General features: G+C 43.2%; 2 protein-coding genes across 3 annotated transcripts in view; one reads left to right on the top strand and one right to left on the bottom strand.

Annotated features, from left to right (window-relative positions):
- Window positions 1-4,352: 4,352 nt before the first annotated feature.
- On the top strand, window positions 4,353-5,788 carry ZNHIT2 (zinc finger HIT-type containing 2). The gene has a single exon (XM_018554286.1). It carries the CDS (start codon window positions 4,434-4,436, stop codon window positions 5,766-5,768), a length of 1,335 nt encoding a protein of 444 aa, XP_018409788.1. The 5' UTR covers window positions 4,353-4,433; the 3' UTR covers window positions 5,769-5,788.
- A 4,389-nt stretch (window positions 5,789-10,177) lies between these two features.
- Window positions 10,178-16,911, bottom strand: part of TM7SF2 (transmembrane 7 superfamily member 2) — a 12,940-nt gene continuing 6,206 nt past the window's right edge. The window contains exons 7-10 of one of the 2 annotated variants that reach the window (XM_018554304.1): window positions 14,979-15,147; window positions 13,565-13,645; window positions 11,130-11,252; window positions 10,178-10,413 (exon numbers count right to left, since the gene is read on the bottom strand). In XM_018554304.1, the coding sequence (XP_018409806.1) occupies window positions 10,253-10,413; window positions 11,130-11,252; window positions 13,565-13,645; window positions 14,979-15,147 (534 nt within the window). In that variant the 3' untranslated portion in view covers window positions 10,178-10,252. The remainder of the gene's footprint in view (window positions 10,414-11,129; window positions 11,253-13,564; window positions 13,646-14,978; window positions 15,148-16,911) is intronic. The other variant, XM_018554305.1, reaches the window with a different exon arrangement.

The raw sequence follows: 16,911 nt of genomic DNA, 5'->3' as shown, positions 1-16,911 counted from the left end.
TCTGTTGTGGTGTTTTAGTTCAAATTTATAGTATAAAGTGACTTTCTGTAAATTGAGCTCCAGCATAAGAGTATAATGTCATGGCAGTAAAGGAAAGTAATAAGTGAGCCCTAGAGCTGCAACTGTTCTCAAGTTCAGAGTTGTGTAATCCCCTGTAGTCAGAATCTAGAGAAAAGCTCATGGACTCATTGGAAGTGTCATTTTTAAATTATGGGCTGTGACATTCCTGTAGTCGCAACACTAGTAGAATGGAAGGGGATAACACTTCTTGGCCTTTGGCTGTCCTGCCCTTGTGGCAGGATGGGCAACAGAGTACTATGCCTGTTATGATGGTGGTCCTGAGGGATCCCTGCTGTGGAAAGGGAACAGAATTCAGTGCCCACTGTGTAAGATGTAGTGCGGTAATTCTAGGGCCCAGTGGCTCCTGATTTGAATGAGTACCTGGGCTGGGGGAGCAAGAAGCCTGCTTCTGGGTTGTCTCTTCTCAACCTAGTACTTGGTGGTCAGCTAACCATGAGGATAGGTTCACACGGCTTTGACTAGATGGACCAGAGTGCTCTACCCCTGTCGGTAAAGTCCATGAACCCATCGTACTCAAAACTGCTGTTCCAAAGATAATGAGGGTGAGTGCTGAAACTGTCCACTGTTTGCAATCGGGGTCGATATCAAACAAAATATATAGACACCGGCACTCCAATAGCAAGTCAAATACGTCTGTTTATTGACACATGAGCAGCATAATGTGATACTCAATGTGATGTTATGGGGTCTTGCAGGATCCCCTTCATCAGGCAGAACAAGTGAAACTTGTTCTGCCTGATGAAGGGGATCCTGCGAGCCCCCGAAACGGCGCATTGAGTGCGTCACGTTATGCTGCTCAAACATCAATAAACAGACGTATTTGATTTGCTATTGGAGTGCCGGTGTCTATATATTTTGTTTGAATGTGCCCCTGTCAGATGCCTTGTACCCCTGAGTTCAGTGAAGGGTCTTTATAGGAGAATAATCATTTTGACACGCTGCATCTTTTTGTGTGTTCACTTGCACTTTATTGGTTCACTTTGTGGGCTTAAAAGGAAATAAAAACCGGTAGACTGGAAGAGATCAAGGGAAACTCAATTCAGTGATTCATGTATCAGGATCTTCGCAAATAACGGCCTTTGCTGTGTTTATCCCTTTATCTATGTGCTTATGTTTTAGTCTAATACTTGGGTTTCTGTGCCCTAACACGTGTTACAGCATGTGGTAATCTCAGTTGCGTTAAGGCAACCTGTTCATTATAAATGGGCTCCCAATACACCACAACAAATTACCTTTTTCATTTGCATGGTCTTCAAGGGACAACACCTTTTTAGGAGCTGACCTGAATATCATCATCAAGGATGCCAAGGGGACTCATCTTCCTCAATGAAGCCTAAAGCTGGCCATGCACCTATAGATTATCTGCAGATAATCTATCTGGTCAGATGGGAAAAGTGCAACAGGTTCCTCCATCTACATTAAACTGTGGATGGAGGAATCTCCCACTGGGCCAAGCTTCTGTATCTTGCTAGTCGGCCCCGCTGGCTCTCAAAATACCTGAACAATGCCTGTATCCAATCAGATTGGTCAGGTATTTTAACAGCCAGCGGGGCCGACTAGCAAGATACTGAAGCTTGCCCCAGCGGGGGATTCCTCCATCCACACAGTTTACATAGATGGAGGAATCTGTTGCACTTTTTCCATATTCCATGGTCAAGTCTGGCTCCCACTCTACCTCAAAACCTTGGAGTTTTAAATGTCTATAATCCTCTAACCAATCTTCAACATGAGGGTGTGCCCCACCTTCCAAAGCCAGGGGGATGTCTGTCAGCCTTTGCAGGGCACATGGGCAGCCTGGATCTAAGATGCTTGAGTGAGGAAGGTGGTCTCTGGGGGCTACAAGCCAGTCTCTCTCCCTGCCCCCTCAGCTATGCGTAGTGCAATTAAGAAAATACATTTGAAACTTCTTGAAAAGCGTCCACTGAGCAGGTTCCAGCTTTCAATAAAGAAATTACAACTATTTTAGCTATCAGCTGCATATGCAAATGAGCACACCAGCTGCAGAAGATTCCGGGAGTACAGGCAGCTGGCTCTGTAGCTGCTCATTGTACTTCTGCCTCTGATGTGGCTGTATCATTCCTGATGTCTTCTTTTGCAGGGCTATCAAAAGAAATGTATCTTTGCTGAGTTCCCAGGTCTGCACATTTGCTGTGACCATTATGGAATGCAGCGCCACAGTTGGCTCTGCATGAGACACAGCTGCCAGAGCTGTTCAGTCTCATGACCAAAATTGTTCTGCAGGAATCGATTTGGACAACAGTAAAGCATCTTGATCACTTCCAGAAGACCTGCAGCTTGTATGATCTGTGCTTAATTGGAGTGCAAAGGTCACATTAGAGGCCTAATAGACCCCTAATGTCTCCTTATAGAGAACCTCAATGCATCAAACCATACCACACAGACCTCCATAAGTAACCTATGAGAAGGGTGGGTCATAGCTTAACTGGCACTGCAAACTTCAGTAATTAAAAGAAAGCAGTCGCACCAAGAAGTAGATTCTTAAGCAGGATTTACTGGAATCCCTTATCGCCAAAAAAAAGTTACAGCAACACTTCATTCCTGCTTCAGAATTGACAAACTTATAGACAACTTGTCACCTCCAAAGTGCTACAACATAGTGTATCTTGTTAGCCCCTATATGATACCAATAATGTTATTTGTAAAAAAAACAACCCATACCAAAAAACTTTAAAGCCCTCCATGCCCAAGGGTGCACGTGACTTTGAGGCTCTACGTGTTTGGGATCTATTTACACAATGCAACCTGATCTTTTATAATTTAGCAAAACATGGCGGAGGGGGGGTTTCAGTTATCTTCAGGCCTAAAATTTGCATTTTAACATGTTGTGTGCAAAAAGTACATTTAAAGTACATAGTGTGCCGTTTTGGATCCACTGCTATCATTTGAAAGATAAAGGGGAGTATTTTATAAACATTTAATGGGCCATTTGTCCTGCCAAATGCCACAAAAGGATGTTCTGTCCCATTGGAGACAAAAAAAGTCCTATCGGCATATTTGGTTTTCAGGTTGAACGTAATCTAGAAATACTGCATTATGGCCACTGGATGGCACAGAGGTGCATAGGAAATAAATACTTCTGTCTTATACTCCCTCACCCCATCTAGTGGGCATAATGCAGTATTTTTCTAATATTACATTTGACCTGAAAATAAAATCTGCTGAGAACATTTTTGTTTTTTCCCCCTCCATTCACACAGAACGAATGGCCCTTCTAATTGTTTATATACTCCTAAGTGATTTGTTGTCCGGAATTGGATCTGAGTTCTGTGCAGGGCCGCCGTCAGGGGGGTACGGCCGATATTAATGTCAGGGGCCGCCCAGGACCCTTGCATGAGTATCCGGCCGACTGTGAAGGCTCTTACAGGGCCCGCTGCAGCATACAGCAAACTTGGTCCGGTCCGGGCCCCCCCGCCCCCACTTGGTGTGGGCCGCTCCCTGTTCAGTTGGTGCCTTCCTGTGCTTTGCATATGCAGGAAAGGTTTTTGGGGGAGGAGCTTGGAACGAGCAGTGCATGCACAGAGCAAGGCGGGAGAGGAGCAAAGCTTTACCCTGTTCCCGGCTCCACACACGCTGCACGCTTCATGCCTTACACCGCACCGCCTCCTCGTTTGACACCGCTCTGAGCTCTTTCCCGCCGCCAAAATGATCACGTCGTTGCAGGGACACTGCTTTCAGTGTTCTCTGTACAGCACTGTGGTATATGTCAGAGCTATATAGATATATAGTTAGTATAATAATAACAACAACAATAACAGTTTGACTGACTGGCTCAGCGTGGCGGCGGGAGACAGGGCGGTGCGGGGGAGGGGGGCCCTGGCCTAAAGCTGTGTAAGGGGCCCCGAAATTTCTGAAGGCTGCCCTGGTTCTGTGGATCAGCTGCATACAGACGCCTCCTAAAGTATGAATGACTTATCAGAAACTAGGAATCTCCATATGTTGTCACCAACTGTATAACACAATAAGGAACTATAGCCTATATGGCAGCTTGAATGCAGGTCGAATGATTCGAAGACTCAACTAAGCTATGGCAAGCAGCCATGTGATCTTATAGCCTTTGACGATTGGTTGACTTTCCTGGCTCCTGAAACCACGTGCAATGAAGCTTCCCATACACACCGCGCACGTGCAATAAAGGCTGCGGGGTTGCACGGAAGTGGGCGCGCTAGTTGAGAATTCCTATTGTCGTCAGTGACGTAACGGGAGCTTCCGTCTCCCAGCATATGGTGATTTGATTGGTTGTTGAAGCGGATACAGAAGGTAATGGCCGTCTTGTGATTGGCCTACGCCTTACGTCGTACTGTTCCAGGTAACCACGGCAACGTTACTGAAAAATGGCAGCTCCGGGAGATGAGATTATGTTACCAGGCCGCAGCGGTTCACCGACCCCGGTGATAACCCCGGCACGGGAGGATGGCGGGCCAGGCCTCGGGGTATGTTCACTGTGCCTCTCCGGGCCAGGAAAATACACGTGTCCGCGCTGTAATGCTCCTTACTGCAGTCTGGCCTGTTACAAGGGGCCGAGACACACGGCCTGCTCGGAACTCTTCTACAGGGAGTGTGTAGTGCAAATGCTGCGGGAGGAGGAGGCCGAGCCCCGGGGGAGGAAAGAGCTGGAGGAGATGCTGTTGAGGCTGAGAGAAGAGGAAGATGGAGGGACTGATTTGGGTAGGATGGTGGATGGAGAAGAGGCTGAATTGTGGAACAGACTCACTGCCCAGGAGAAGGATCAGTTCACCAGGCTCCTACAGAGCGGGGACATCGGAGCATTAGTCCCTCAGTGGAAGCCCTGGTGGCACCCCGGGGAGATCAGACATAAGATGATCCTGGAGCTCCCAGAAGGGGCTGATGGCTCTGATAAGCCAAGGATAGAAATGGCTGATAAAGCCCCTGATGCAATCAGCAAGACTCCGGAGGTCATAGAAGATCCCTCTCCTAATGCAAATACTGAAGGTCAGAAGAAAGGCGAGGACCCAGGTGTCCATGACCAGGCCACAGGGACATCGGTGCCCCCAGTACTAAGCTCCATCCCACCCCTGTGCTCACTCAGCCGTAATCCTTCCCCATTAGTGAAGTACACCGTGGTCAATGTCATTTATGGCTATGCCTTTTCCCTTCTACGGCACAATGGTGATGTGAGCGACGCCGACATACTATTGGATTTCACGGGGACCCTTCTTTCTGTTTCCGCTGCTCTCAGTACCAATGCTGTGTACAACTCCACGCCTCATGCTCTGAAGAGTGCGGTACGTGCTGCCTCTGACCCACAGGCCGGAGGGGAGAGAGGTTTAGCTTGTTCTGCCATGGAGGCCACGTCTCAGATTCTTCATGGTGATGGAACCAAAACATACTCCCTGGCTGCTCTCTCCCACTTGTTCCGTTTGCTGGGAAAGGTGCGGAAACATGTGGCCAGTGATAAAGATATCCGGAAAGGAGCATTCAGTGCCAAGAAAAAATGTTTGTTCCTGGCTGCATGGGTGAAAGAAAATGAGGACTGTTTGGGGGTGCTGTCTATGGAGATCATGGCGGAGTACAAACAGTATCTGGATGAACTCAGTGGAGTGGCAGAGATCTCTAAAGGGCTGCAGAAAGTCTGGGGTGGGAAAAGACCACAGGAGAAAAAGAAACTCGTACAAGAAGTCAGCCTACCCACAGAGAACTCAGAATGAAACCTGAAAGACAGCTTGCCAGGGGAACAATATGGGAGCTGCTATTGATGACTTTTCAGGGGTGCAAGCTTTGCGCCCATCATCCTCGCTTCACTACTTTGTGACCTGAATAAGGATTTCACTCAGGAGTTCTGACAGCACAAACTTGAAGGGTATCTAAACCCCAAAACAAAAATGTAATATAGTGCAGCTTACAAATCCTTAGATGCGGTGGCTGCATTTGTTTTGATTTGTTTGTTAGGACTTTTTGTTTGTTTTTCCTTCATACATATATATCTATTTCACCTGGTTGTAACACACTTCCTGTTTTATGCTCACCATACATGTTAAAATATGACCATACAGCCTTTGTACAATCCACTTTAGATCTACCAAAACGATGTAATGTGAGGACTTGTCTGGCCTATACAAGGGCATCTGCAGGCCCTTGCACTACATTTTGGTAGATCTAAAGGAAATTGTACAATCAGATTGTAAGGTGTGTGGTAAGCTTAAGGCCCCATTCACACTACCGCGCATATACGCGCGTATTGTACCATATGCAGCATATGCAAATATAGCTGCGTATGGAGCCGTAGTGTAAAAATGCGCAAAAACACAATGGAACCGAGATGTGTCTGGCAGCGTATTTCTGTGTATTTTACGCGCATATACGCATTTGGCGCGTATACACGCGTACGCTCATACAGTTCATTAAAATTTCTATTACGAATGATGCATTCTGGGATTGCATATAGTGCACGCATAAACGCATATACATACGTGCATGTACACAATATATTATTTTGGTCTTGCGTGGTGTGTGGATGAGGCCTTAGTGTGACTCCACTCTATGGAGGAGCTAGGGAGCCACCCATGGACAGCAGCATTGTCACCCTGTGGGGAGGGGAGTGTTAGATGCTCTAGCAGATTTAGATAGACTGGACTAACATTCCTCTGAACGCCAGATAACACTTTTTAAGCAATTACAGTAACCGTTTTTTTTTTTTCCTTTTGGAATCCTGGTTTTCGTTAATTAGAAGCTGACCATTGTAAGCAGCCCTGCCGGTGTTAAATAGTTTGTCTCACCACTAACCTCCAACAGCCCCTTTTGCTGGACGGTTTGGTCTGTTAAAGGAATTTTTAAAATATTGACTTACTGACCAGATCACCAGGTGAAATAAGGGACACAAAGCCTAAAAATAAGCTGCACACAGCACATTTTAGGATCGGTAAGCTGCAATATGACATTTTTGCTTTTGGGTTTAGATACGCTTTAAGTTCTGAGTCAACCAAGCATCCAGATGAGATGTTCTGACTTGTCTCTGATTTGATCCTTCTGCATTTTTGTACCATACAACTGAGGGTGCGGGAGCCAGAGAATATCGGGTAGCATTTTCAGAGAAAAGTGACAACACCCCCTGTATTGATCTCATTATAGAAATCTTTGAAATAGTAATGACAGCCTACATTTTTCTATACTAACTAAAGGTTCCCTTTTAAATGACATGTGCCTCTCTTCAGCATCTTCTCACATGTGAAGACGAATGGCTCCTATGCATAGCCTCCCTATTGCTCTGGCAGTAAAACTGTTAAAGGGGCCCATACACTGTGTAAAATTTCGGCCGCTGATCGAAGGAGCTGATCGGAATATCTTCATACGATCAGAGTCGGCAGACAATGGTATTCCGACAACGGCTGGCGGCCACTGTAAGAATTCAATGCAAACAGCGGGATTCTTCAAATGACACACTTGTAGTGTTGATGGAGGAATCGGCTCTGTTTTCCTTCAGCCCGCGGGTTGAATGAAAAAAATAGAGCAGTGTATGGCCAGCTTTAGTCTCTTTTCAGGTTATTACTGAAACAAAAGTGCTGGAAGTCTGTAGTTACCTGCTGTGTGACACCTTAATATGTTTGTATTTAAATTCCAGATGTTTTCAAATATAGTTTTTATACTGAAAACTGCTGTTTTTTTTCTTCTTTAGTATAACTTGAAATATCGAAATAATGAGTTTGAAAGGAGTAGTAATTGTATATAAAAGCATCTTACGAAAACAGTTCTTACCGACCAGATTCTCCCTTTCTTCCGGTCATATTGTACTGGAAAGATGAAATGTTTATTTCATGCATGAGTCCCAGTCAGAATTGGGTGTGTAGAACTTTCTGCAGATAGATGCAAATATATTTATTTGCATCATGTAGCCTCCTTGTTTGTAATGAATGCTCTAGAATTCTCTGTAATCCTTTTGACATAGATGACCAGCTTCTTCCTTTCCTTTCGCAAAGACAGGTAATGTATAAAGAAGAAATTGAGACAGACTGACAAGTTTCAGGTGTTGGTACACATGCATGGCCCTTCTTAAAGCAGCAGTCACCTAAGTAGCACTAGGCACATCTCAACCACCAGTTCCTCAGAAGTGATGCAGGAATTATAAGTATTGTTGCTCAGTAAAGAAAAGTGTAAAAGGTTTGAGGGAGTCAAAAACATTTCTATGCTTATTATAAAATAAAAACCCAGTAAGGGAGAGGGACTGATAGCGCAGAGTGCACCGCAGGTCTTATGATTCTTCCAACCTATGGCAGCTGAAAGCCACAAGGGCAGAGCCAGGATGTGCAGTTACGTTTCTGCAGCAATGGCGGCGTGAGCGTGCAGCTGTTCACAGGAAGCGTGCAGTAGATTGATCCTCTAACACTTCCTGTAGAGTTCTGGTGTGCAGGCAAGTCACTTTCTCCGGCTGCCAGAACCACACTCATTCATGAATACAAAATAAAATCCAGTGCATTCCATACATATTAGAACATATAATCAGCGGGTGCGAAGGTGAAGCAAAAGATGGCGCCATCATTGTAATAGTCCAAAATTATTGCACCAGCACACCATTGTCCAAATTAGAACAAGCCTTTTATTCATCACTCATAAAAAAACACAAAATTGTATCATACTTCCCCATAGTTTTCTTTTCCTGGTGCCAATCCATGGCAGAATACATGTGGAATTATGCTACCAGGAAAGGAAAATTATGGGGAGGTATGATACAATTTTCTTTTGGTGCCAACATGGCAGCGTGCACGTGGTGATGTGCTACCATGGATTGGTGCCTGGAAAGCTGCCCATAATCATATGATCTGCACTCTGCTCATGCACATGCATCTTACACTCCCCTTCTGCACATACAGTACAGTCCTACAGTCTGCATTTACATTCCCCTCCTGTGCATATTGCCTTTCATCAACTCACTGCACTCTGTACATACTGCCTGCCATCATTTTATCTGCACTCCCCTCCTGCACATACCACCATTATATGCTTTCTATGCCTCCCCTGCACATACTGCCATCATACTTTCCACGTCATGGTCATACCTGCCACATTTCTCTCCTGCGCATACTGCCTGCTGTCAAAGCCACTGCATTTCTCTCCTGCCTGCTTTCCTCCCCACACGTTTTCCTCACAAGTACTCTAGGATCCCCAAAAGTCAAGGCCCGATGATATGCAACAGCTTCTTGATTGTGCTCCTAAATTCCAATCTTATTAGCCATCTGTAGTGTTGGTGGATAATAGAAGGGGATGAAGAGGTAGCCCAGAAGTATAACTAAGAAGCTGTGGTATATGTTTGCATCCTTGCTTTTTGGGATTCCAGGGCACAGTGTGGATCATCCAATACTATTAATCTACTGGAGGTGCCTGCTGTAAGGATTAGGGGCTGCTTTGGGTGGTAAAAACGCCCCCCTGGGGCGATTTAGGATTGGTGACTTATTGCTGAATTTCCAATCACGTATCCTGTCCTCTAGAGTGATAGATTTGTTTCTTATCAGTAAGTATAACACACTTTGCTTAAAAAAGATTTATTGTAGTTTATATATAATGGTTTTATACAAATCACGTGTCAGTAAAATGTTTAAAAAAAACGATATTGAGGTATCCATGAAATCCTGCACACATAATATTACAAGCACATGTACTGCCTGTTTTGTACACTATTTTCTGATGAAAAAGGGAAATATAAAAAACAGTTTTGCTGACCAGGTCATAAAAACATAATAGCAGTGGAGTCCCGACTGTCAGCCATTGAAGCTTTGTTGTGAAAGATGTTAAATGTCCAGTGACCTGCTATTCATATCTGAAAGGTCACTATCTTAGTAGATGGTGGCAAATATTCCATAAGGTCAAAACCTAAGCCCTTGTCTGTATGTTCACATTGCAAACCATATAGTGTATCAGGCACTAAGCTGTTCAGGTGAAATGAACACAGAATCTGTAAATGGAACCGAACACTTCAAGAAAGTTGCATTTAGTTACATGCCAAAATATACAGCTTATATCACACCTCCTTAGAACAACAATTGATAGAAAGCGTATGCACCATGAGATTCTCTAGCAATTAAATAATTAGGCTTAGAGGTTTTTGTTTTTTTCCTCCAAAAAAAATATCAAATATTGGATTATTACAGCTTCCCATTGGAAGACAGTTTTGTTTTTCGGAATACTAGGAGGTTGATTCCAATTAGTATATATATGGAAATATCCTGTAGGGGACCCGTCTGCAATACTCCTGCCAGGCCAGTCCATATTTCTTCAAGCACTGGTGTTCATCCCTGGCCTCACGGTGAACCAGAAGGCCGGTGAAGTAAATTACATAGAAGTATGGGAGGATGTGAGAGACACCTGAGGCAACAATTGGTAGAAGGTTAAAAAATTACATTACAAACATTGTAAATTTTTTTTTGATCAAAATGCAGTATAAGCTTTATACTAGGTCTTGTTTTCGCACAATATCTAGACTTGGAACTGTAAGCAAGCATGCTACGTGCCACCTAAACAGGTACATTTAAAAGACTAAGCCCACCAATTTTGTATTCACAAAGCAAAACTCCTAGACTCCAAGTCCCTAGAGCAAAACCAAAACTCCTAGACTACAAGTCCATAGAGCAAAACCAAAACTCCTAGACTCCAAGTCCCTAGAGCAAAACCAAAACTCCTAGACTACAAGTCCATAGAGCAAAACCCAAACTCATAGACTACAAGTCCCTAGAGCAAAACCAAAACTCCAGGTCCCTAGAGCAAAACCCAAAACTAGACTACAAGTCCTTAGAGCAAACCCAAAACTCCTAGACTACAGGTCCATAGAGCAAAACCCAAACTCATAGACTACAAGTCCCTGCAGCAAAACCAAAACTCCTAGACTCTTAGTCCCTAGAGCAAAAGCAAAACTCTTCTAGTCCCTTGAGCAAAACCAAAAATCATAGACTACAAGTCCAAACTCCTAGTCCTAAAAGCAAAACCAAACTCCTAGACTTCTGGTCCCTACAGCAAAACCAAAAATCCTAGACTCCTAGTACATAGAGCCTTCCAATAATTTACACATTAATATAGAGACTCACCACAAGGTAAGGACCAGGCTAGAGCCATAATTAAATCTCCTAAGTAATTGGGATGGCGAACAAGACCCCACCAACCAGATACCAGAAGCCGTTTTCCAGTTGCTGTTGGGATGGTTTCAAGTCCTAAATTAAGGAAGGAAACATAACAGAAGATATAAAAACAGACATATAAACATCAAATACTATATAGTGTGTCAGTTCTTTTCTTTTGTAAGACCGCAATAAAAAACCTGATAGGGGTTTAAACACTCCTCACGCTACCCAAGATAAATAAAAAGGTTTCAGCTTTACATACAATTGGAAGGAATTCTGTGCACAGGACTAGTTCAAGTTAGCCTCCTGTAAATGCTAGTTTCCTGGCTGTCTCATATCAATACTTTCTTAGTCACTAATCCACAACCAGCATTAGTTTAAGTGTAGTTCTAGCCCAGGGATAGGCAACCTCGGCACTCCAGTTGTTGGGGAACTACAAGTCCCATGAGGCTTTGCAAGACTGACAGCTGCAGGCATGACTCCCATGATAGGATTTGTAGTTTCATCAAAGCTGGAGTGTCAAGGTTGCCTACACCTGTTCTAGCCTTTTCCAGTTAATGCCAGAAGTAGCAAACTCTCTTAGAAAGAATTAAAATCACGGACGCCTAGCCTAAGATATTTTGTACAAATTAGGAGTTAAGATGTGGCAAAATAATTACCAGAGACAAAGCTAGAATTATTTTTCTTATACTCCATAGGTACTGAACGACATTTCTAAAAACCCAGCCTGATCATCTAGGATCAACCCTGTCAGATATTTAGCAGATTCAAATATTTGAAGCCTTTCATCCTTTTGCTGCCCAACATTTTTTCTCTTAATTTGCGCACACATACTAAATATTTTTTTTTTACACATGAAAATGCACTTAAAACCCAAAAGCATTGTATATGTTCTGAAAGCAGACTTTTTGTAGAATAAAATATGATGTTTGCTATTTTTTTATGCCACACTATATTTGTGCTATGAATTAAAATTAATGAGCATGTTTTTTTTACTGGAAATATAGATTTGATTAATCAGTGTATACAAAGAAAATATAAACCAATGTTTTGGTAAAATATAAAAGATGTGATTCTGTGGAATAAATAGATACCAAAAATATGTCCAGCCTCAAAATTGTGGGCACCCGGGAAATGTTGAAAACTACGATACCCAAAATGTGTCCACAGTGATGCCTTTAAAGCATTTACAGTTCATCAGTTTAGAGTTGACCGTGAATGATGGCCTTAGAATCATTGGACTCACTCCAGCAATACCCAATATGTCTTGTGTATGCATTGTTTTCATATGTGTGTGCACCTGTTGTGTGCATTGCATTCATATGCGAGTATATATGAGGGCAGAGCGCCTTTAAAGTTTGGGGGTTTTTTTTACTTAACTTTTTTCTATCACAAGGGGGCTGCTTACAAGCCCTCCATGTGATAGCATAATAGTGACAAGTCCTCTTTGAGAAGACATCAGGGTCTTTTAGACCTCTAACGTCACCCCTGCACTCTGCTGATCGAGCACAGAATATGTTCAATCAGCTGCTTCCTTCCCTGGCCAAAGCTGCCAGAGTTCAACAGCTCTGAACCCAAAAGTGCTTAGAGCTGCATGCTTCCAGGTTCATAGATTTCATGGAAGATCTACACTGCATCTTGACACCCACCATGGAGATCCCAGGCACACATGAGGCGCAGGTAAACCCAGGACACGGGGCATGCAGGGTGGGGGCACCTTCATCTACGAGAAACCTCGCATCTACGAGAAGGCTGGCAGCTTAATGTAGAAATGTAAACAAACCCTCAGCTACTATAGCAGCCGTGAGCTTGTGTACATGCCAGGACTGCCTTCACTCTAACAGTTACAGCAGTGGCGGCTAAGAGCTTAAATAACTGTTCAGTTCAAGTTTGCGAATGTTAAACACAGATCTCAATGGGAGTGATTTTAGAAAGCGTGTTTAAAGTGACAGTCAACACTCTCATTAAGATACATCTTTAACATTCCCAAACTGGAGCTAAAATGGTATTTTGAAGGTTTCAGCAAAGCTTGCTGAAAGTTCTGCAAATGGTTTTAACAGCTCGGTGTACACAATGTTCTTTACCAGCATAAGTGGAAGTCCATGTGAACCAGGCCTTAGGTAGCCTACACATACCTGTGATCTGTAAATAATAGGTCCAGCATCCTTATGACCTGGACACCGCATGTTGGTTTACTGACTAGCTGTAAACAACCTTGCATTATACTGTATGTACTAACACTAGCATTCACTTTCCTTGAATTCTCTATGGACTTCAGTGCTCCAGTGCATTGCCTTCTCTGCTTCAGACCGCATGACCCAGAACCGCTCTTCAATACTCCTCTTACTTTTTAATAGACCTACGCATACGTAACAATTTACAGCAAGATCTTTGTTTCTTACCAGCTACACTTGGGTCTGAAGGATTCCTTCGGAAAGCATTTTTCTGTGAATTTGAGCCTCTGAAAATAATGTATCCTACAGCTGGTAGAGAACAAATATTGAAAAACATATTGGGAAATTATGTATATAGTCAATAGTCCAATTATAAAATATCAAATAAATGCAAATTAAAGTGCAACCCCAGCCAACTTTTTTCAGTTTTGGATAGGGAGGAGAAGGGTTTGAAGTCCTTTCAAGGTTTTAATGCTATCCGGGGTTCTGTTAGATTTCCTCTCACTTTCTGTTCTGGGTACAACCTACTAATAGACAGCAAGTGAGGGAAAATCCACAACAGGGATACAGACAATAAAAAGCTAAAAACAGGTTCCCTTCCCTTAATTAACTTAAAAAGCTTTTTAATGTATATCTGTTAGTGTTGGAAAGTTCTTTCACTTCCTTTCTGGGAAGAAAGTAGTTTCTGGATAGTGAGTAAGGGGAAATCTCTCTAACAGAGTCCCGGACAGCAGTAAAACCTTACCCGAGTACTCATCTCCCCCCACTCTATACAAAACTAGAAGTATACATCTGGGTAAAGATACACTTTAAATAAAACTAGCTTTTAGAGAAAAAAAAATAGAAGAAAAAACAAGACAAGGAAGAGAACAGAAATCTGGTCTTAATTTGTATTGTAACTGTAATGTCCTCCTTATATTGTAAAGCACTGCGTAAACTGTTGGCGCCATATAAATCCTGCAAAATATAATAAAAACTAGGGATGCATTGATACCGGTTTTTCGGCATTACGGTTTTACTCACCGATACCAAATACCGATACCGGCATCCCGGGGGACCGTGGACACGGCTTATCAAGAAGGCTTCCTGATTGCCTGAGAAGCGGGTTTTCTATGGAAAGTGAAACACTGGCTTCACGGTCCACGGTCCTAGCTTCATGACCAAATCATGTATGCCTTTATTTCCAAATATCCCACTTATATAATCTGCCCCAATACACATCAACTAAAACATAATTAATCAGATCACATAAAGATCTTAATGCATAAAAATGTTTTTTAACCCACCTTGGCAACAGTAACAAACCTAAGTGCCGCAGCTGATTTTTTTAAAGGGACTCTATAAAGGATAGAAATATGGGAATTGTCACTGCTCAATGACTGTATTTTAAAAAGGTACGAGCTACAGGATCTTCATGCTTATTAAGCATGCAGGACAGGAGTTCTTTCATTTCAGACTTTATTGGCTCATGTTTGTTCTAAATCAGTGACTCACTAAGCAGTGCAGCCAAGATCAGCATGGTAGCCTGCGGAGCAAGTCTATAATGGCAATTCCAATATTTCCATTATCACAGGTTTGCTTTTATCCTTTAAAATACATAGCCTATAAAATAAAGTTGAAAAGGTTGAATAGGCAATCACACCATTTATGAGGATTATAACCACCGCAGCTAGAGTGCTCAGCTCCTGTGCATGACTGACAAGGAAATATGCCTGCAGGGAATAGGTGAATGGAACCCAGCACAAATCACCAAAAGCCAACATGAAACCAAATCCATCATGTGCAATATCCATTGTAGTCAGGATAGCTTCCTGCAGAGGAAAAATGAAAGTGTGAGGCTAGAGTACAAACTGTTCAGAATTATCCAAAAACTAAGCAGAACAACTTGATAGCACACTCTAAAAGGGAAAGTTATTAGGTTCTTCAAGTTAAAAATGGAGAGATAAACACAGAAGAAAAGACTATTTTAAAACTTACTATTCAGAAAGAATCAGGGATGGATTAAGGCAAAATGGGGCCCCTAGGCAAAGTGGCAACTTTGGCTCCCCATCCCTTTGATTGACATTGATAAGGACTGGAATAGGTGCCAAGAAGCTTACTTATTTGCATTGCTGGTATTGGTATGGTCCCTCCCCAATGAACACCAACTGTCTACAAGTGTATCCTCCCTTGTGACGTGACCAGTAGTTCAATTCCTTCCCCTGATTTACTGCAGGAGCATGAAGGTTGTAGCTAGGTCCCCTGGATATCCATTGGGCCCTAGACCTCTGCCTAGATTGCCATGTGAATAATCCAGCTCTGGAAAGAAAGGCTTATTAAAATGGGCTAAACAACTGGTGCACCCAATCAATATCCAATCAACAACTGGATATCAAATGGTTGGATGGAAAAATGCAGTTACATTGATACATGTGGTCATCACATAGTGTAAGTGGTTACTGAACTGGTTTTGTTTCTCTGTGCAAGGAGGGCAATTTACCAAATCATATAAAGGTCTGGTCACCTAGTCTGGTATGGTCAGGGATAGAATGTCATCCCATGATTTGCTTTGCATGGGTGCTCCAGTCTTTGTCTGAAAGGCACAGGATACCCCATCCCAAACTGACTGGATCAGCTTTGGCACCCTGGTACATGTATATATAAATGTCTGAAAGGAGTTTGCGTTGCCACAATCTACCATTTTTCAGATGCTTTTATACATGTACTCACTTTGATTCCATAGTCAGAAATTACAGTCCACTCAGCAAATCCCCAGGTAAAATAATAATTAGCCCATTCACAGATAACATATAAATACAATACTCACCTTTTATCCAGAGGTATCCCCGCAGTATTTCTTTTCTTCCATTAGATGAACTCAATCTTCTGGACTGATTGATGCCCAGTGTCATTTAACTCACTTCCTCTGAGCCCAGACTGTCACGGACCCGCCCCCTGGATCAACATCATCAAGCAGCCTTGGATCAGAGTGCTAATGCACTGAATGGCACTCAAATGTAATTACTAGGGATGCACCTATACTAGTATTGGTGCCGATACTCGTACTAGCCCAAATGCTCCGATACAGGAACTTCCGGTCAGAGGGAAATGTCCCTCTGACCAGCGATGCCACGAGGGAGCATGGAGTCGGCTTCCCAGCCAATCAGCTTATGACCCACCTTCCGGCTTCCTGATTGGCTATGAAGCCGGCTTCCTGGCCAATCGGGAAGCTGGGTGGCGAAGCCGGGCTGCCTAGAAATCAGTGAAGCATGTCATGACCTGCCGCCCAGCTTCCTAAATGGTCAGGAAGCCAAGCTGCCTCAGAACGTGAAGCCGGTGTTCTTTCGATAGAACACTGGCTTCCTAATAATCCAGGCCCACGGATGCCGGTATCAGTATTCGGTATCGCTAAGTGCCGGAAAAAAATATCGGTACTCAATACCGAAAAACCGGTATCGGTGCATCCCTAGTAATTACATGAGCACAAGTAAGTGCTGCTCCCTGCTGCAGAAGAAGAGGAAGGAGCCGGGATACCATCAGAGCAGACAGAAGACCCTTGGAATAAAGATATGTAGGTGTGTGTATATGTATATATA

Source organism: Nanorana parkeri, unplaced genomic scaffold, assembly GCF_000935625.1.
Source record: "Nanorana parkeri isolate BGI_ZX_2015 unplaced genomic scaffold, ASM93562v1 scaffold153, whole genome shotgun sequence".
Classification (NCBI taxonomy): Eukaryota; Metazoa; Chordata; class Amphibia; order Anura; family Dicroglossidae; genus Nanorana; species Nanorana parkeri.
Note: the sequence above shows the minus strand (reverse complement) of the source record. Positions and strands in the feature narration are given on the sequence as shown.

Excerpts from the sequence above, each read along its gene's own strand:
- ZNHIT2 (XM_018554286.1), top strand. The coding sequence starts at position 4,434 with ATGGCAGCTCCGGGAGATGAGATTATGTTACCAGGCCGCAGCGGTTCA.